Source organism: Staurois parvus, unplaced genomic scaffold (genome assembly GCF_062004578.1).
Source record: "Staurois parvus isolate SC_StPar_1 unplaced genomic scaffold, SC_StPar_1.0 ptg000217l, whole genome shotgun sequence".
NCBI classification, from domain to species: domain Eukaryota; kingdom Metazoa; phylum Chordata; class Amphibia; order Anura; family Ranidae; genus Staurois; species Staurois parvus.
Window position 1 is genome coordinate 9046056 of NW_028318013.1, and position 20585 is coordinate 9066640.

At 43.0% G+C, this 20585-nt stretch overlaps 1 protein-coding gene across 5 annotated transcripts in view; it reads left to right on the forward strand.

Moving 5' to 3' along the window:
- Positions 1-20585, forward strand: part of MARF1 (meiosis regulator and mRNA stability factor 1) — a 243654-nt gene that overhangs the window by 208282 nt on the left and 14787 nt on the right. For all 5 annotated transcript variants that reach the window (XR_016312994.1, XM_089679093.1, XM_089679095.1 and 2 more), the window contains one exon: positions 9277-9432. Coding sequence is in view for 4 of the 5 variants with exons in the window: in XM_089679093.1 (XP_089535219.1) it covers positions 9277-9432 (156 nt within the window). In the remaining variant the exon portion in view is untranslated. The remainder of the gene's footprint in view (positions 1-9276; positions 9433-20585) is intronic.

The following is a 20585-nucleotide window of genomic DNA, read 5'->3' on the forward strand; positions in this document are numbered from 1 at the left end:
ATATGCTGGATATCTATGCTAATATGGACTGGCTAATGTGTTAGGAACGTAAGGATGCCCCATAGTTTGATGGAAATGAAAATGATCAACCTATAGAGGACTTAATTCAAATTGTTTTTTTTTCTCTCACTTTTAAATATATATATATATATATATATATATATATATATATATATATATATATATATATATATATATATATATATATATATATATTATACAGGACTTATAGCGCCAACAGTTTGCTCAGCGCTTTACATTATAGTGGGAGACAATACAGTTCAATACAAGAGGGATTAGAGGGCCCTGCTCCTTGGAGCTTACAATCTAGGAGGGAGGGGATAGTGGTACAAGAGGTAATTAGCTGTGGGGGATGGAGTGGTAGTTGGAGTAATTGATTCCAGTATTAAGTGGGTTGGGGTAGGCTTCCCTGAAGAGATGGGTTTTCAGAGTGCGCCTAAAGGTGAGCAGAGTAGGAGATCGTCTGATAGCTTGGGGTAGGGAGTTCCAGAGGATGGGTGAAGCCCTTGAGAAATCCTGGAGACGAGCATGGGAGGAGACAAGGGAGCTAGAGAGTAGGCGGTCTTGCAAAGAGCTGAGACTACGGTTTGGGTGGTATTTAGAGACCAGGTCGGTGATGTAATTAGGGGCAGTGTTATGAACGGCTTTATACGTCAGTGTTATTATTTTGAATTTTATCCCTTGGACAATTGGGAGCCAGTGGAGGGATTGGCAGAGAGGGGTGGCAAATATAGAGCGGATAGTAAGGTGAATCAGTCTGGCAGCAGCATTCATGATGGACTGTAGTGAGGATAGCCTGCGGTGAGGTAGGCCAGTGAGGAGGGAGTTACAGTAGTCAAGGCGTGATATAATAAGGGAGTGAATGAGTTGCTTAGTGGTTTCCGAGGTTAGGAACGGTCATATCTTGGAGATGTTGAGGAGTTTAAGTCTACATGAGTTTGTCAGTGATTGGACCTGGGGCTGAAAGGACAGATTGGAGTCTAGGATTACACCTAGTACCCTGGCGTGAGGGGTGGGGCTGATGGTAGTGTTGTTGATCTTGATAGAGAATTTGGGGGGGGGGGGGGCACAGGCTGGGGGGAATACTAGGAGCTCAGTTTTGGAAAGGTTGAGTTTGAGGAAGTGGAGTGACATCCAGTCCGATATGTCGCTTAGTAGGCTGGTGATGCGATTGGAGACTGAGGGGGTGAGGTAACGGGTAGAGAGAGAGATTTGTGTGTCGCCTGCATAGAGATGGTAGTTGAAGCCGTGGGAGTTTATCAATTGGCCAAGGGAGGAGGTGTAGATGGAGAAGAGGAGGGGTCCGAGGACAGAGCCTTGAGGGACCCCGACAGAGAGGGAGTGAAGGGGAGGTGGCAGCGTTATAAGTAACACTGAAGGAGCGCTGCGATAGATAGGAGGAGAACCAGGAGAGAGTGGAGTCTGAGACCAAGAGTGCAGTTTTTTCAGGAGGAGGGGGTGGTCATCCGTGTCAAAAGCCGCAGAGGTGTCAAGTAGTAGGAGTATAATATAGTGGCCATTGGTTTTGGAGGTTAATAGGTCATTGGTGAGTTTGCGTAGGGCAGTTTCGGTGGAGTGTAGGGGGCGGAAGCCGGACTGTAAAGGGTCGAGAAGGTTGTTGTCGGTAAGATGGGTCTTAGGTTCAGGTCGGAGGGGTCCAGGGAGGGTTTCTTAAGTATGGAAGTGATGTGCGCATGCTTTAGAGGGGAGGGGAAGGTACCGGTGGAGAGGGAAAGATTGAAGATGTGAGTGAGGGAGCATAGGATGGAAGAGGAGGGGGAACGCAGGAGTTGTGAGGGGACAGGGTCCAGGGGGCAGGTGGTGAGGTGGGCTGCGGAGAAAATCTTAGTGTCCTCTTCGGTGGTAGTGAAGTCAAGGGAGCAAAGTGTTGAGCGGGTTATTGTGTGAGGAGTGCTAAGTGGGGTGGGTGTCTGAGCAGTGGCGAAGTCCCTAAGAATTGTGTCAATCTTGTTTTTGAAGTGGTTGGCAATCTCGTGCGCGGTGAGGTACTGGGTGTAGGCGGAGAAAGTAGAGAGTTAAAAGTGGAGAAGGTACTAATGAGGGTAATAAAATAGGCTTGTTTGGCAGCGTGAAGGGAGGAAGTGTACGTTAAGGCAGATTTATAGCGGGTGAACGCTTGTTGGAATTTGGTTTTAGGCCATAGTCGCTCCAGCGCACGACTGTCATTTGGGGTTTCTGGTGTGGTCAGTCTGCCAGGGTTGTAGCGGTCAGGGCCTAATGCTTCGTGTTGGGGGTGCGAGCGAGTCTAGAGCGTCTGAAAGCGAGTTGTTTTAGACAGTAGTGGTCAGGGCATGGATGCTGTCGTTAAGTTGGTCAGTTGCAGAGTGGAAGGGAGCAGGGTTCCAGTTCCGGAGGTTTCTGCTGGTAGTTGTTTGGAGGGATAGGTGTTTGAGGATGAGGAGACGGAGAAGGTGATGAGGTTGTCATCGGAGAGAGGAAAAGGGGTGTTAGTGAGGTTGCAGGGAGTGCAAGGGTGAGAGAAGACAAGGTCAAGAGTGTTCCCGTCAGTGGGTGAAGGACTGTATGCACTGTGCTAGTGCAAAAGAAGAGTTTATGTGGAGGAGTTGGGATGTAGCCTGGTTATTGATGTTGATAGGGATGTTGAAGTCTCCGAGAATGATAGTGGGTAGCTCAGAGGAGACAAAGAAGGGTAGCCAGGGGGCAAAGTCATCAAAGCGGAACACAGGTCCAGGAGGTCGATAGAACACTGCAATCCTCAGAGAGATTGGAGAGAATAGCCAGATGTAGTGGGGCTCGAAGGTGGAGAAGGATAGAGAGGGAGGGTTAGGGAGGACTTGGAAGGTGCTCAGTGGTGACAGGAGCAAACCAACCCCACCACCTTTCCGACCACTGAGTCTGGGTGAGTGGGTCCAGATGAGACCTCCATAGGAGAGTGCTGCGGGGGAGGCAGAGTCTGTTCCTTGGACCCAGGTTTTGGTGATCTCTAGAAGGTTAAGGGAGACAGAGGTCATGGATGGAGGTGAGGTTGTTGAAGACCGAGTGGGCGTTCCAGAGTGCGCATGAGAACAGGAGGGTGGTTTTGGGGAGCAGGGGGACAGATATAAGATTGAGGGGGTTGCGGCAGTTTACAGAAGAGAGAGGATGTCTTGTGTGTGGGCGAGGTAGTGGAGGACCAGGGTTCGGGGAGATATCCCCAGAGGTTAGGAGAAGAAGGGTGAGAAAGGTGGCATGGGAGCGGGATGTATATGAGTGCGCATGTCTTCCAGTTTTGGTGTTCGGGTCAGCAGGAGAGTGGAGTATCAGGAGGAGGTGATGAGAGCAGTAGTAGGGAGATGGAAGCAGTGAAGGTGAGATGTACAGTTGTTTGGGTGGAGCAGAGGGACAGAGAAAAGAGATTTTGGGGACGCAGGAGAGGAATATGAAAAGGAGTAGAGGAGGCATTTCCAAAGGTAAATGGAGTGGGAGTCAGGTGTGGAGAAGAGTTTCCCGAGGTGCTTGATTGCAGATGGTCCAGTGTGTAGTGGAGTTTTTCGTAGTTGTGTCTTCCTGCAGGTAGAGTTCTCATGCTAAGTTTGGTAGAGTTCAGTTATGTGTCATGTGGCCAAGGGTGGTACTGGCCTTAGGGGATCTGTGGTGCCCGGTGCCGGAGTAGTAGTAGTATAGTTGGATCAAACTACAAGTTCCAATTTGTTTAATTTTCAGATTGTGAGGTGAAGTTTGACTCGGGGCGGTGAGGGATGGATATCAGCTGTACTCACGGGGGGGTAGATAGAAGGGCCTCAGGTCCGGGTCAGGCCGTGTCGTGGTAGGCTGTGGCAGGTCTCGGGTCAGGCCACGTTGTGGAAGGCTGTGGCAGGTTTCACTACTCACGGGAGGTAGACAGAAGGGCCTCAGGTCTGGGTCAGGCTGCGTTGTGGTAGGCTGTGGCAGGTCTTACTACTCGGGGGAGGGGGGTAGACAGAAGGCCTCAGGTCCAGGTCAGGCAGCATCGTGGTAGGCTGTAGCAGGTCTCAGGGTATATATTTCAGGTACTTATATAGTGCTGTCAATTTACGCAGTGCTTTACACATATATATTGTACATTCACATCAGTCCCTAACCCTCAAGGGGTGTACAATCTAAGGTCCCTAACTTAAATTCATACATACACATATTAGGGCCAATTTAGACAGGAGCCAGTTAACCTACCAGCATGTCTTTGGAGTGTGGGAGAAACCGGAGTACCCGGAGGAAATCCACGCAGGCACAGGAAGAACATGCACACTCCAGGCAGGTGGTGCCGTGGATTTGAACCAACGACCCTAGTACTGCCAGTGTGGAAGTGCTAACCATTTAGCCACTGTGCTGCTTTAATTGTACTGTCTCCCTTATATTGTAAAGTGCTGCACAAACTGTTGGCACTATATAAATCCTGTATAATAATAATAATGTTCATTTAGTCTATATGAGGTAATGGACATGGCTTTCTTCATATGTATTAAATAGCTGTATTATGCCATTTCAGACTTAATTTTTAATCATTTCGCTGCCTGCTGCATGCTTTGTCTCGTGGTTTTCTAGTTCTACTGCTCCTGTGGACACCCCATAACTCACCACACTGATGTGTGCATATATACAGTTGTGTTCAAAATAATAGCAGTCAGACATCACTAACCTGATCAATCACTGTTTTTGGTAGAAATGATATTTCTACATGGCAAATAATTTACTAGCAGGTGTAGTAGAGTAATAGAAATCCAACAGACCCAACAGTCATGACATGCATGCTGCTGATTCTGTGTAATTGAATCACTAATTGAAAGGGGCATGTTCAAAATAATAGCAGTGTGGAGTTCTATTCGTGAGGTCTTTAATTCTTTGAAAAACAGGTGGCAATTATTGCCCTTATTTAAGGAAGGCAGGCAGCAAATGTTGTACATGCCGGGTACAGTGCATTTCTCTCTGAAATTCTGAGGAAAATGGGTCGTTCCAGACATTGTTAAGAAGAACAGCGTACCTTGATTAAAAAGTTATTAATTATTATTATACAGGATTTATAGAACGCCAACAGTTTTTGCAGCACTTTACAATATAAGGGAGACAGTACAATTAGGGCAGCACAGTGGCTAAATGGTTAGCACTTCCGCCTGGCAGTGCTAGGGTCGTTGGTTCGAATCCCCACCATGGCACCTCCTGCCTGGAGTTTACATGTTCTCCCTGTGCCTGCGTGGGTTTCCTCCGGGTACTCCAGTTTCCTCCTACACTCCAAAGACATGCTGGTAGGTAATGGAATCCTGTCTAAATTGGCCCTTGTATATGAATGAGTTAGGGACCTTAGATTGTACGCCCCTTGATGGTTAGGGACTGATGTGAAGGTATAATATATAGCATCTTCAATTTACGCAGCGCTTTACATATATAAGTACCTGAAATAAAAAATAAAAAATTACAATACTTTCAGTACAGAAGGAATGTGAGGGCCCTGCTCGTGGAGCTTACAATCTAAAGGAAGGAGGCGGTGATACAAAAGGTGATCGCTGCGGGGGATGATCTGGTGGAGGTGATTAAAGTACAGTTCTTAGGTGGAGGTGGGGTAGGCTTCCCTGAAGAAGTGAGTTTTCAAAGATCGCCTAAAGGCAGACAGGTTGGGGGCTGACCAGACATGCTGTGTAGGGAGTTCCAGGGGATGGGAGAGGCTCTGGAGAAGTCATGAAGGCGAGCATGGGAGGAGGTGAAGAGAATATTATGGGAGTAGAGGAGTGGGTGATTTGGGTAGTATCTGTGGATGAGGATGGTGATGTAGCTAAGGGCAGTGTTGTGGATGGCTTTGTAAGCTGTGAGTATTTTAAATTTTATACGTTGGGTTAGTGGAAGCCAGTGAAGGGATTTGCAGAAAGGGGCAGCAGTCGCTGATCGGTTGGTAAGGTGTATGAGTCTAGCAGCAGCATTCATATTAGACTGAAGGGGGGATAGCCTGTGCAACGGTAGACCAGTGAGGAGGGAGTTGCAGTAATCGAGGCGGGATATAACCAAGGCGTGGATAAGTTGTTTTGTGGTGTCATTGGTCAGGAAGGGATGGATTTTGGAAATGTTCTGGAGGTTGAGGTGGCAGGATTTAGCCAGTGAGTGAATGAATGTGGGGCCCAAAGGAGAGGTCAGAGTCTAACACCCTGGCATGAGGGGAAGCACCGATGGTTGTGCTGTTGATCTTAATGGTAAAGTCATGAGTTGGGGACCGGGGGGGAGGAAATATTACAAGTTCAGTTTTTGAAAGATTGAGTTTAAGGTAGTGATATGACATCCATGCTTATATGTCGCTTAGTAGATTTGTGATGCCTGAGGAGGTGAGCTGAGGAGTGGAGAGATGCAGGTGAAACTCGAAAAATTAGAATATCGTGCAAAAGTGCATTTATTTCAGTAATGCTACTTAAAAGGTGAAACTAATATATGATATAGACTCATTACATGTAAAGCAAGATAGTTCAAGCCGTGATTTGCCATAATTGTGACCGTTTACTGGGGAGGAGCGGGTAGTCGACTGTGTCAAGGGCAGCGGAAAGGTCAAGGAGTATGAGTATGGAGTAATGGCCGTTGGTTTTAGCAGTTAGTAGGTCATTTTTAGTAGGGCAGTTTCTGTGGAATGTTGTGGGTGGAATCCAGACTGTCCGGGATCATAAAGGTTGTTGTCGGTGAGGTAGCAGTTCATACGTGTCAAGGTCCTACCTTTCCTCAGGGCTTGTGCTGCTCCATGTGCTGGCATCCATCTTAGGTGTCTGCAAAGCATTGTGGGATCCTTTATGCTTTCAGCCCTCTGCGGCTCCTCCCCCAGAAGGTGGTGGCTTATCACATAGAACTCTGCTGTTTTGAAGCTGTCAATTGCATTCGTGTCCTGTCTCTTGCACAGCAGCAAGCTCCTGTTTAGCTACTCATTGCTTTCCTGGATACTGACTCAGCTTTGGCTAAGACTCCTCCTGGCTTCTGACCCCAGGTCTGGTGACGATTCTTCCTGGCTCCTGATCCCGGCTCTGGTGACGATTCTTCCTGGCTCCTGATCCCGGCTTTGGCTACGATTTCCGCTGTTGGACATGCATAGACTCTTATCTTATTTTGATATTCATAAACCTACCTTTAATTGCACCTCCTTGTGTGTCTGGCTCCTCGCTCCCTGACAATATGGTTGTGAACAAGGCGCTCGAAGCTTGGAGGCATACAGGAGCAGGGAGATGGGTCTTAAGTTATTCAAACAGGTGGGGTCCAGCGAGGGTTTTTTGAGGATGGGGGTAACCAGTGCATGTTTGAGTGGGGAGGGAAAGGTGCCCATGGAGAGTGAGAGGTTGTATATGTGGGTTAGTGAGTTTGATAGAGCAGGAAGGAGGCTGCAACAGTCGTGAGGGGACAGGATCCAGGGGACAGGTGGTGACGTGGGCCTTTGGAAAGGAGTTCGGCAACTTCCTTGGTGGTAACAGGGTTGAAGGAGGAGAGTGTTGAGTTTGGTGTTGGGCCTGGTATGTTGGTTAGAGGAGGAAGCTTGACAATGGAGAACTCCTCACAAATTGTGTCAATCTTCTTCTTGAAGTGACTGGCAGTCTCCTGTGCAGTACGTTGGTGGGTGGAGGCAGTGGGGGGTGGAGTAAGGAATTAAGGGTAGAGAAGAGTTGATGAGGATTTGATGAGAGGGTCTCGATGAGTGTTATAGAAGGTTTGCTTAGCAGCGTGGAGGCTGGAGTTGTATTTGAGAAGAGCGGATTTGTAGTCTGAACATACTCGCTCACTATGATTGTAAAGCAAATGAGTAATCTATAGAAAAACAAGCACCAGCCAGATGGTTGGAAGCCAATAGGATGGAGAATAGGCATTGTATCAGAATGAGGGTCACAAAATGAAAAGTTGTAGTTGTAGGCTCTGTGGCACTCTTCACATTGAGCAGACCTTCCTCTACTTTAGGGCTGAATCCTACATCCTGCTCCTGCTGCTAGTCAGACATGGATCTGTGTCTATAGCTTGCTTTCTTCTTGAATAAAGACTGTACTTCTGAAAGGCCCCTATAGAGACAGAAAGCTCGCCCTTGGTCTTTGACACCAGGCTTCTACCTCCTAGTTTTTCAAAACTGCTAGAAGGTCCTCGATCCACACCTTTCCTAAATTCTGCTGGATAGTTGTGGCTTTTTCAGCAGATGGTGGCATTTGTATGCAAGGTTTTGCAGATGGCTGTGAGAGTGTTTACACTACTTGTATTACTTTTTGATATGGCATGTTTTGGTGTATATGCTTGATTCTCATTTTTTGAGACTGCCTTTAGATATCTCATCATGTTGAGTCCTTTGTCCTCTGATTGCTGAGGGAAAATTTATGTGCGTCAAAAAATACAAAAGTATTCTCAAAATACTGTGAGAAGGCTTTAAAGGGTTAGCTCGCCTTTATAAACAAAAAAACAAAACAGCCTCTGCTGGTAAGGAGCACCTGTAGATAAAAACTGTGCAGCTTTGACTATACTTGAGTTTGACTATACTTGGATATGATGCCTTTGCTGTAGGGATAGGCCATTTATGTACCTTCTGAAGGCAGTCTGGAAAAACCCATCCTTAAGATGCTCCCAGCTGTTACTGATCACCCTCACCATCACTGAAGCAAGCTGACAAATGCGGAGCTCAAAGCTACTGGATCAGGGATGAGAGAGAGTATGTGAGGGAGAAGAAAGAGCTCAATCCTGTAATAGATGTGAGCAAACACAACTGGGTGTGTCTGAGCAATGTTTTACCAATTTCCTAGCAACAAGACAGCACAGGATGATGCAATATCTGGGAATTTTTGATTCCGCCTTCAGCAAGTACGTATATGGTCTATACCAGGGGTGTCAAACTGGCGGCCCTCCAGCTTTTGGGAAACTACAAGTCTTGTCATTCCTCTACCTTTGGGAGTCATGCTTGTAACTGTCAATCTTGCAATGCTTCATGGGACTAGTAGTTTGGGAAACATCTGCAGGGCTGCTGGTTTAACTCCTGTGGCCTATACCTATAGGAAGGGCGAAATTTAACTTTGTTCAAGGTTTCACAGTTTTTATCTACAGGCACCCCATTCCTGCATAGCTATTTTTGGTAAAGGTACTTAACTTTTTAAGGCAAGCGCAAACTTTTTTTTTTTCCCCCCAGAAATGAGCAATGGCAGGCTTCATACTTTATCGCAGATTTCCTTTATAAGGTCAATATTTTACAATTGTAAAATATGAATGTTTTAACTTCTGCAGCATCCAGCTTGTGTTCATTTGAATGTTTTTTGTTTTTTTTTTCTTCACCAGTTTCTCACCAGATGGACAGGGAACTCCTCTGCCTCACGTCACCTGTTGATCTCTTAGGTGGTCCTGTTCCTTCTTGCCTTCCATCTCCTCAGTTGCATCCTGATCCAGTCCTCCAAGAGTCCGGTGACCTCATACATTTTGAGGAACAACTGTCTGGTGAGATTTATTTTACTTTTGATATTTTGCTTCACCGTTTTGTGGGATAATTTGGCCACTGTTTGCGCAGGTTGTGTTGGGGAAAATTATTTTCTGTAATTTTAGTAGAGATCTTATACAAGCTTCTATATAAAAGGATCTGTACCCTTTTAATAGTGTAGGACAAAAATTTTGGTGTGACTATAGATTGTGTGTACCAATGTTCATATATTTGAAATCTGCCAGTTCTCCCGCTCTCATTGAATATTACTCAGTCACGTCAGAGGGCCACAAAGTTCTTGGATAGTGTTTTTTTTTTTTTTTTTCGTCCTTGGTTGTTTCCCGCTGTTAAATATGATGCAGCACTAATTTATATATCATATTTTTCGCTCCATAAGACGCACCTAGGTTTTAGCGAAGAAAAACAAAAAAAATATTCTGAACCAATGGACTGGAGACATAGTACAGGAGATGACCAGAGACTGCGGACGCAGCACGGGAGATGACCAGAGACTGCGGACGCAGCACGGGAGATGACCAGAGACTGCGGACGCAGCACGGGAGATGACCAGAGACTGCGGACGCAGCACGGGAGATGACCAGAGACTGCGGACGCAGCACGGGAGATGACCAGAGACTGCGGACGCAGCACGGGAGATGACCAAGAGACTAGACCTTTTGGGGAGGGAGCGGGAGCCGGGACCTGAATTTGACAGGTACCTGCCCCCACTTCTGCCGAGTTGTCCTCTCTTTAGTGTGGGCACCCGGCTGTGATACATGACAAGTCCCAGAAGACGCTGGGCCATTCACAAAGCGCAGCGCATCTCGCTCATGCGCAGTGGGCACCCGGCTGTAGCAGCCGGGTTCTCACACTAAAGATGCCGGTGCGGGGAGACTGTACAGCGGATCAGGAAAGGTCCTACTGCAGAGAAGAGCTGAGCGGTCGGCCTGGTGTTCTGACACGGTGTCGGCGGTGGAAATACCAGACCGGCTGCTCCATATTCGCTCCATAAGACGCACTGACATTTTCCCCCCTTTTTGGGGGGGGGGGGGGAGTGCGTCTTATGGAGCGAAAATACAGTAATTTTTAATGCAAAGACCTGAAGTTGTGACATCTTTTTAAGTATGTAAAATTTCATGATTTTATAATCAAATAGGTGTTGACTGTAATTTAACTCCTTCCCGGCTAAGGGTAAAACAGTTGGTAATGCCAAAGCACAATTTTGCAACGTTGACGTGTTTGTAAAAGCATACATAGTATCACAACTACTATGTGTATCCAGATGGACAACTTGGGCTATCATTTGGTGGTAAATGGTAATATCTCCTGGTTTTTTTTTTTTTTTTGCTTTTGTTTTTTTATGGAAAACTGGCTCAAAATTGTAAAAAAAAAAAAGAAATATTCAAATTAAGCTGCATATTTCTTGCTTCTACAATAACCTACCATCAAAGTACAACCCAAAATCGCAGCGCTACCACGTGTGTATGTGTGTTGTATGTACTTGTAGTACAGCCCAGGAGCAATAGTGTGTTTTTTTTAGTTACGATTAAAAAAAGCAGAATGCGCACTGACATCGACACTAACTGAAGCTGATACTAATTTTAAAAAGTCCTTCTTTTAAAAAAAAAATGCCTGCCCAAAATATACTGACCTTGACATTAGACCCTAGCACGAACGCTGGCACTGACCTAAATCAAACATATCGATTAAAAAAATAAAATAAAAGGCAGATACTCATTTATGCCACCCCATGGAAAAAGCCCAGTCCAATTGGGCTGCATATATATATACACTGTTGGCAGGAAGGGGTTAAAGGTCCTTAATTGTAATGTACACTGAAGAACCCATTCACTTTTTTCAGTGTTCTAGTCCAGTCTGAAACTACAGTTGTTTACATTTTTTTTTTCCTCATTAATCTAGACTCCGTACCCCATAATGACAAAGTGAAAACATAATTTTAGAAATGTTTCTGAATTTATTAAAGAAAAAACTGAAATATTACATGTACTTAGGAACTGCACTGCATTTGAGTACTACAAACCTAAAATGCTGTTTAATTCATTAATATTCAAAGCAAACTCCCTCATCCATCCATGTCTCCAGGCTTTATTTTGCTGATTAATAATTTTGAAAAACTCCCCCTGGCATTTCTGGCAGTGACCATCTTGAGTAACGGCAGATGATTCATGTAACATTTCCTTCCTGGAATCCATCTGCCTTTAGCTCAGGCATTGGCTGAGCTAAGAACCCTCCCTCCCCTCCTGAAGACTCCTGGGATGTATGACATAATTTGCCTAGGCATTGAAATCAGGAAGTAAATGAAGAAATGTGAAAAAAAGTTCAAAAGTATGGTATACTTTCCTATCCATTTACTAATGCTAGCAGCATAAGGATTAACAACTTCAATACCAGGCACTTTTACCCCCTTCCTGCCCAGGCCAATTTTCAGGTTTCAGCACTCACACTTTGGGTACAGTGTTACATGACCACGCAAATGTCATTCAAACTAAATTTTTATCATTTTGTTCACACAACTAGAGCTTTCTGTTGGTGGTATTTAATCACCCCTGGGGTTTGTATTTTTTGCTAAATTAACAAAAAAAACCACTTTTGAAAAAAAGCCCTCGTTTTTCTTTGTTTCTGTTAGAAAAGTTTGCAAATAAATTATCCTTCATAAATGTGACGAACCATCCCTTTGTGATAACATTTTGCCCTTTCTGTTCCGGTTTTATCCCCTTGTTAATTGGCCTTTCCTGTTCTACCATTTTTACAGCTGTATATGTTTAGGAGCTGTTATGTAGACAGGCATTCTACACTGTTTGTTTAGGGTAATGTGAACTTGTAGTCTTTCACTTCTCTAGATTTTATACTGTGCTGATTGCTGTAGAGTTCTGTTGTGGGAGGGGAAAACCAGGTGCCAGACTGGTAGGGGTGGGGCTGAAGGGGGCAGGGTTTAACCAGGATGTGCTCTATAAACTGAGCTGTGTTAAAGCATTCATTCATTCACCCTACACAAAGTTCTGACTCGTGGTTTGGGATATCGGGGAAGGATTGTCTTTGAGTTCTAATACCCGCCTTGGCAGAGCACTGGAAGACTTGCCGGAAAAGGGGACCATTGGCTGAGACCCATCGCTCCGCACGAGGGAGCCCAGGCGGAAGATGTATTCTGTTACATTTCTTTGGTGAAAATAACCCAAATCAGTATTTATTATTTAGTCTGTAGGAAAGTTAGAGTTCACAAACTATGGGATATATCTGAAAATTGATCAGTCCTGAAGTACTGACAGCCAATCTAATTTCTTGAGGCCCAAAAATGTCAGAACAGTACAGATTTCCCCCAAATGCCCCCTTTTTGCAAAGTAGACAGTCCGACTTATTTCATAAGAAGAATGGTGAGTTTTTTGAAGTTGTAATTTTTTTGTTGTTATTTTTTGGAAAATGCAGAAATTAAAACAATCATTTTCATAAATGTTTTATTTTTTTTATATACTGTCACCAGTGCAGTACAGACTCATCATATAACTGGTGAGGCGGTGATCAGGGACACTGACTGGTGACCGTACCGTAAAGATTTTTTGTTTTTAATATTACACTATCCCCAAAGTGTAGTACAATGTTGCCATAGTGTTTTTGTTTTGTTTTGTTTTTTTTGCGCTACAAAGACTGATAGTTTGGGGGGGAAAACAATATTTTTTGCTTTGAAACCTGTTAAAAATCAAATTTCATCATAAATTTAGGCGAAAATGTATTCTGCTATATGTCTTTTGCTTAAAAAAAAAACAAAACTCCAATACATATAAATTATTGGTTTACGTAAAAGTTAGTCTACAAATGGCAGTGTATATATACTGAAGTTTTTACTTTAAATTTTTTTTTTTTTTACTAGTAATGGTGGCGGTCAACGACTTGGTGGGACTGTGGCGGGCATTCTGACACTGGGTGGGAATTGACTAACTGGCACTGACATCCCAATGACACTAATACAGTGATTATTGCTAATGACACTGAGCAGGAAAGGATTAATATCTGGGGGTGATCAAAGGGTTAACTGTGCTGTTTTGCTGAGTGTTTTTTTATTAGGGAAACATGCTGCTGTGTATTCCTCTGCTGTGCAGAGAAATACACAGCAACATGTTATTGCTGGCAAGAGAGACCTATAGTGTTCACAGGTCTCTTCCCTGTCACTGTTTCTCAGTGATCGCCGGGTCTCGGCAGGTAATCTCTGACAAAGACCGTGGGTAGGGCGGCACACAAGTTCTCTACCTGGAAATGCAAATTGTGTATGTATACTTGATTCTCAACAGCTGTGTAGCAGTATTTCTGCTATAGGGTAGCGAGGAAGCAGTTAAAATGCTTTCCATATTCGGATTACTTTTTGTTTTACTATTTATTCAGACTGGTTGACTAGAATACAATTTTTGAGTACCTTGAGTTTTGAACTGAGCGTAAAAGTTTTATTTTAACGAAAAAAAAAAAAAAAATATGCTTATCTGCTCTGAGCAATGGTATTGCACAGAGCAGTCCTGATCCTCTTTTGGGGTCCCCCTCCAATGATCTTGGGTCTTTCTCTTTGTCTTCCCCCATAGCAAGCAGCTTACTATGGGGGCAAATGTGCAGGCTGGCTAAAAGCCAGTAAAATAGAGAAAACCTAGAGGCTTATAGATATCATGCATCACTAGATGTAAATTATCTGCCCAATAACCAAAAAACATGCAACAAAAAAGAAGGGATGTGAAAAGAGATTCACAAAAAGTGGTTACATAGTGGACAGAATGTGATACTCAAAGTAATTCCAAAAATTATGCTTTATTACATAATACACATGTGGACAAATGAGGTAAACACCTCAGTTCACCATCACCTCAATATGAGAATACATAGACAGACCTAAAAACATATAAAATCAAACGTAAGGACCGGTCTAAGTAGTATAGTGCTGCAGACATAGTGACAATTGTCTAATACATTTGCAGCACCGACACAAAGGTTACACCGCCAAACAGGAGGTATATCAAAAAATGGCAAGAGTAGGTGGTAGTATTATGGACATATATATTGCTGCTTGATATTCTATGTAAAATGAGCTGAATAAACCGTATACAGGTCACCACTTGGCTTCCTCAATATAGTAGACCTGGCGGTCCCTGCCTTAAGGGGTTTCTTCACCGCAACATGCGGGCTATGGACCACCTTAATATTGATGTTGTGATATAGAGTGCTGGACCATCCGTGCCTTGTAATAAGTGTAGGGTGCCACGCACCTTTATATGGTGAAGCATGATGTTCAGCTCATTTTACATAGTATTATGGACATATATATTGCTGCTTGATGTTCTACCACCTACTCTTGCCATTACTCATTGTTATTGCCTCATTTGGCCATCATAGAGGCCAACCGCATCTCTACATATATATGTATTTAAGCCCACATTACCTGTTTAGGTCCATGGGCAATTATATCTATTACTTGGTACTTGTTATCAGCCATTCATTGCACTGCACGCTATGCCTATTTTGGTACAATTTTTTGATATACCTCCTGTTTGGCGGTATAACCTTTTTGTCGGTGCTGCAAATGTATTAGACAATTGTCACTATGTCTGCAGCATTTTACTACTTAGACTGGTCCTGACGTTTGATTTTATGTTTTTAGGTCTGTATGTATTATCTCATACTGAGGTGATGGTGAACTGAGGTATTTACCTCATTTGTCCACGTGTATTGTGTAATAAAGCATAATTTTTGGAATTACTTTGAGTATCGCATTCTGTCCACTATGTAACCACTTTTTGTGAATCTCTTTTCATATCCCTTCTTTTTTTTGGCTCAAAGCCAGGCTGTGTGTTGCAGCATAGCTGGTCCTGTCCCCGCCCTCTGCTCACTGGATTTAACTGATGGCAGCAGCCAATAGATCCTGCTGTTCTAGGCAAAGTGCGTGAGACTAGGAAGAGGGAGAGAAGACCTGCAGCCGGGCACAGCACTGGATCAATACAGGAGTTGGGTAAGTGTTTAGGACACAGTGGAATATTTTTTGCCTTAACGCAGGAGTCGGCAGCTTGTCTATTGAGGCCACCTGACAGGTGGATCTCGACCCTACATGCCGCCAGCTGCTGACTGCACCTTCCACCTGTACCGTCTACAAAATGTAAAGCTGAGGCAAACTTAAGTCCCGTATCTGAAAATGCTCATCAGTGCACACAGATCACCCCCGATGCCTAGAACACACTGTGCACACTTGCAGAGCTGCAGCCGTGTGCCAATACAGCTTACATGTTATCGCCTCTTTATTTTATCTCCTTTTAGAACCTTTTGTTTACCATCAGATTGTAACATGTGGCCAAGAATAGTGATGGGGGGTGGAGGGATTCATTAATAACATTCCTAATGTGCAGCGTTAGGGGTTAATGTGCTGTTACTGATGCATTGGTGACCGATGGCAATTAACCCTTTTGCACTACATAAGTTGCACCAGTGTCAGCGTTAATTAACCCCTTTGCAACTTGGAGTTGTAAAGTGTTTCTAAACCCAAGACCCTGCATTCACTATATCTGGTCTCCCACAGAACATGGAAGTGCAATTATTTTAGTAAATGTAAACTGCTAAATACCTTTTCTCATCAGGAGTTAGAGCAGGCTTGTGTTCAGCAGAGCACATGTTAATGCTTGTAGGAAGAGTTTTCTTTCTGCTCTAGGAGGATGCAAAACCCCTGACCTCTGTCTGGACAATGCTGTTTGGCCCTGTGCTGATCACATGCACTCCCACAAAAAAAAAAAAACCTCTAGCAATACACACTATACTGAGCATGTGCAGAATGGCTATGGTTCAGTCTGTCTCAGCCTTTGAACAAGAGGAGGAGCAGAGAAGGCAGGATGACACTGCCTTTTTACACAATGCAGAGGATTAACCCCTTAGGTTCCACAGTGAGTAGAACAAGCATGCTTTACTGCATATACAGACTGATTTTACTGTTTTGGGTTTAGTAACTCTTTAATAAACACTGCCACTGGTAATCAATGAAACATAAAAGCTTTAAATAACATACAGTGCCCACTAGTAGCGAGGGTATTTTGAAATAAAACTACCACTGACAATCACTGCAGAAAGATTAAGGTAGAATTCCAGCTTAAACCTAACTAGCCTTAAAAATTGCCCCCCACCCTCAACACCTGCAGCGGGTAAAAAAAGTATTGACCACGTCACTATTTTTCTCAGTAAATCTATTTCTATAGGTGCTGTTGACATGACATTTTCTCCACATGTCAGTAACAGCCCATGCAATCCATACATACAAAGAAACCAAAACAAATAAGTTCATAAATTATGTGTAATAAGATGGAATGACACAGGGAAAAAGTATTGAACACGCTAACTGAAATTTTATTTATTACTTGGTACAAAATCCTTTGTTGGTAATGACAGCTTCAAGACGCCTCCTGTATGGAAAGACTAGTCACATGCATTGCTCAGTTATGATTTTCTGTTGGATTCAAGTCAGGTGATTGGGTCATTCTAGCAGCTTTATTTTCTTTCTATGAAACCAATTGAGTTTCCTTGGCTTTGTGTTTGGGATCGTTGTCTTGCTAAAATGTCCACCCTTGTTTCATCTTCATCATCCTCATAGACGGCAGCTGATTCCTATCAAGAATGTCTTGGTACATTTTTCCATTCATCCTTCCTTCAGTAAAACAAAGTTTGCCAGTACCGTATGCTGAAAAACAGCCTCACGCCATGCTGTTCCCACCTCCAAACTCCACTGTTGGTATGGTATTTTTGGGGTGATGTGCAGTGCCATTTGACCTCCAAAAACGGTGTATATTATGGCTTCCAAAGAGTTCAATTTTGGTCTCATCTCACCAGACTATATTCTCCCAGTATTTCACAGGCTTGTCTGAATGTTGTGCAGCAAACTTTAAATGAGCTTAAACATGCTTTTTCTTCAGCAATGTAGTCTTGCATGGTGAGTGTGCATACAGGACATGAGTGCATTACTTATTGTTTTCTTTGAAACAATTGTTCCTGTTATTTCCAGGTCTTTCTGAAGCTCTCCACAAGTGGTCCTTGGCTCTTGGACAACACTTCTGCTAATTTCTTAAATTTCTCTGTCCAATCTTGTGAGAGCACCTAGTTGTGGCCAGTTTATGAAATGTTCTTTCCACTTCTGGATTATGACCCCAATAGTGCGCACTGGAACATTCAGAAGTTTAGAAATCCTTCTGTAACCAACAGCATCAGTATGTTTTGCAACAATAAGGTTGCAAAGGTTTTGAGCGAGCTCTTTGCTTTTACCCATAATGAGAAGTTTCTTGTGTGACACCTTGGTAATGACACCTTTTTATAGGCCATCAATTAAAACTGAACCAACTAATACTAATTTGCACTGGTAAGGGGCAAGATTGCTTTCTAATTATTGATAGATTTCAGCTGGTGTCTTGGCTTTCTATGCCTTTCTTTTTTGCCTCCCTATCTTCATGTGTTCAATACTTTTTCCTTGTATCATTCCATTTTAGTACACATAATGTAACCACTTGCCCCCCAGAAGATTTACCCCCCTAATGACCAGGCCAGGTTTTGCTATTCGGCTGTGCGCTATTTCAGTTGGTTATTGTGCTGTCATGCAACTTTGTACCCAAACAAAATTTATGTCCTTTTATTTCACACAAATAGAGCTTTCTTTTGGTGGTATGTGATCACCAAAGGATATTTTGTGATATTAACGAAAAAAAGGCAGAAAATGTTGAGTAAAAATGTTTTACTTTCGGATAGATAGAGATAGATATAGATATAGATAGAGAGAGAGAGAGAGAGAGAGAGAGAGAGAGATTACAGTTGTGTTCAAAATAATAGCACTGTGTTGAATAAAGCTCAAAATCCTTCTAATAGCTTTTATTTCCATACACACAAATGCATTGGGAACACGACACATTCTATTCCAAATCAAAACATGAAAGATATATCAAATTTGGTTTTGTTCCTCTAAAAAAAAATTGAAGAAAAGTGAATATTCGACTGTTCAAAAAAATAGCAGTGTTTGTATTCTTCTTTACAAACTCAAACATTCACTATATAAACTCAAAGGAAAGTAAAATCTTCAAACATTTTTCAATCACTTAATATTTAGTTGTATAAGCACTGTTTCTGAGAACTGCTGTACATCTGTGTTGCATGGAGTCAACCAACTTCTGACACCTGTGAACAGGTATACCAGCCCAGGATGATTGGACTACATTCCACAGTTCTTCTCTATTTCTTGGTTTTGCCTCAGAAACTGCATTTTTGATGTCACCCCACAAGTTTTCTATTGGATTAATATCTGGTGATTGGGCTGGCCACTCCACAACATCAATCTTGTTGGTCTGAAACTAAGATGTTGCATGTTTACCGGTGTGTTTGGGGTCGTTGTCTTGTTGGAACACCCATTTTAAGGGCATTTCCTCTTCAGCATAAGGCAGCATGACCTCTTCAAGTATTCTGATGTATTCAAACTGATCCATGATCCCTGGTATGCAATAAATAGGCCCGACACCGCAGTATGAGAAACATCCCCATATCATGATGCTTGCGCAACCATGCTTCACTGTCTTCACAGTGTACTGTGGCTTGAATTCAGTGTTTGGGGGTCGTCTGACAAGCTGTCTCCGGCCACTAGACCCAAAAAGAACAATCTTACTTTCATCAGTCCACAAAATGTTGCGCCATTTCTCTTTAGGCCAGTCAATGTGCTCTTTGCAAATTGTAACCTCTTCAGCACATGTCTTTTTTTTCAACAGTGGGACTTTGCGGGGGCTTCTTGCAGATAGCTTGGCTTCACATAGGTGTCTTCTAATTGTAACAGTACTCACAGGTAACTTTTTAGACCTTCTTTGATCTTCCTGGAGCTGATTGTTGGCTGAGTCATTGCCATTTTGGCTATTCTTCTATCCATTCAAATGGTAGTTTTTCGCTTTCTTCCACGTCTTTCAGGTTTTGGTTGCCATTTTAAAGCATTGGCGATCATTTTAGCTGAGCAGCCTATCATTTTCTGCACTTCTTCTTTTATATGTTTTCCCCTCTCCAAACAACTTTTTAATCGAGGTACGCTGTTCTTCTGAACAATGTCTGGAACGACCCATTTTCCTCAGAATTTCAGAGAAAAATGCACTGTAACCGGCATGTACAACATTTGCTGCCTTCCTTCCTTAAATAAGGGCAATAATTTCCACCTGTTTTTCAAAGAATGAATGACCTCACTAATAGAACTCCACACTGCTATTATTTTGAACATGCTCCTTTCAATTATTGATTCAATTACACAGAATCAGCAGCATGCATGTCATGACTGTTGGGTCTGTTGGATTTCTATTACTTTACTACACCTGCTAGTAAATTATTTGCCATGTAGAAATATCATTTCTACCAAAAACAGTGATTGATCAGGTTAGTGATGTCTGACTGCTATTATTTTGAACACAACTATATACAGTCAGGTCCATAAATATTGGGACATCGACACAATTCTACAATTTTTGGCTCTATACACCACCACAATGGATTTGAAATGAAACGAACAAGATGTGCTTTAACTGCAGACTGTCAGCTTTAATTTGAGGGTATTTAAATCCAAACAGGTGAACGATGTAGGAATTACAACAGTTTGCATATGTGCCTCCCACTTGTTAAGGGACCAAATGTGTATAGAGACAAAATAGTTAGAATTGTGTCGATGTTGACATTTTGTCACCCAGTATTTGTGCATTGATTATTCAAACGCAAATTTTTGGGAAAAAACACTTTTTTGAATTTTAATGCACAAAAGCACAATATATTGCTCAATTGTTTGATGCATGTTTTAGAACTGCACTTGCCCATGCAATGGCGACAAATTACGTACATTTTTAATATCCATAGGTGATGCTTTAAAAGCCTTTCCAGGTTACCACTTTAGATTTATACAGGAGGTTTATTATTATTATAATACAAGATTTATATAGCGCCAACAGTTTGCTCAGCGCTTTACAATATAATGGGAGACAACACACCAACAATACAGTTCAATACAAGAGGCTTAGAACGGTCCTGCTCCTTGGAGCTTACAATCTAGGAGGGAGGGGCTAGTGATACAAAAGGTAATAACTGTGGGGATGGACTGGTAGGAGGAATAGAAGATTCCATTATTAGCTGAGGGCAGGATAGGCTT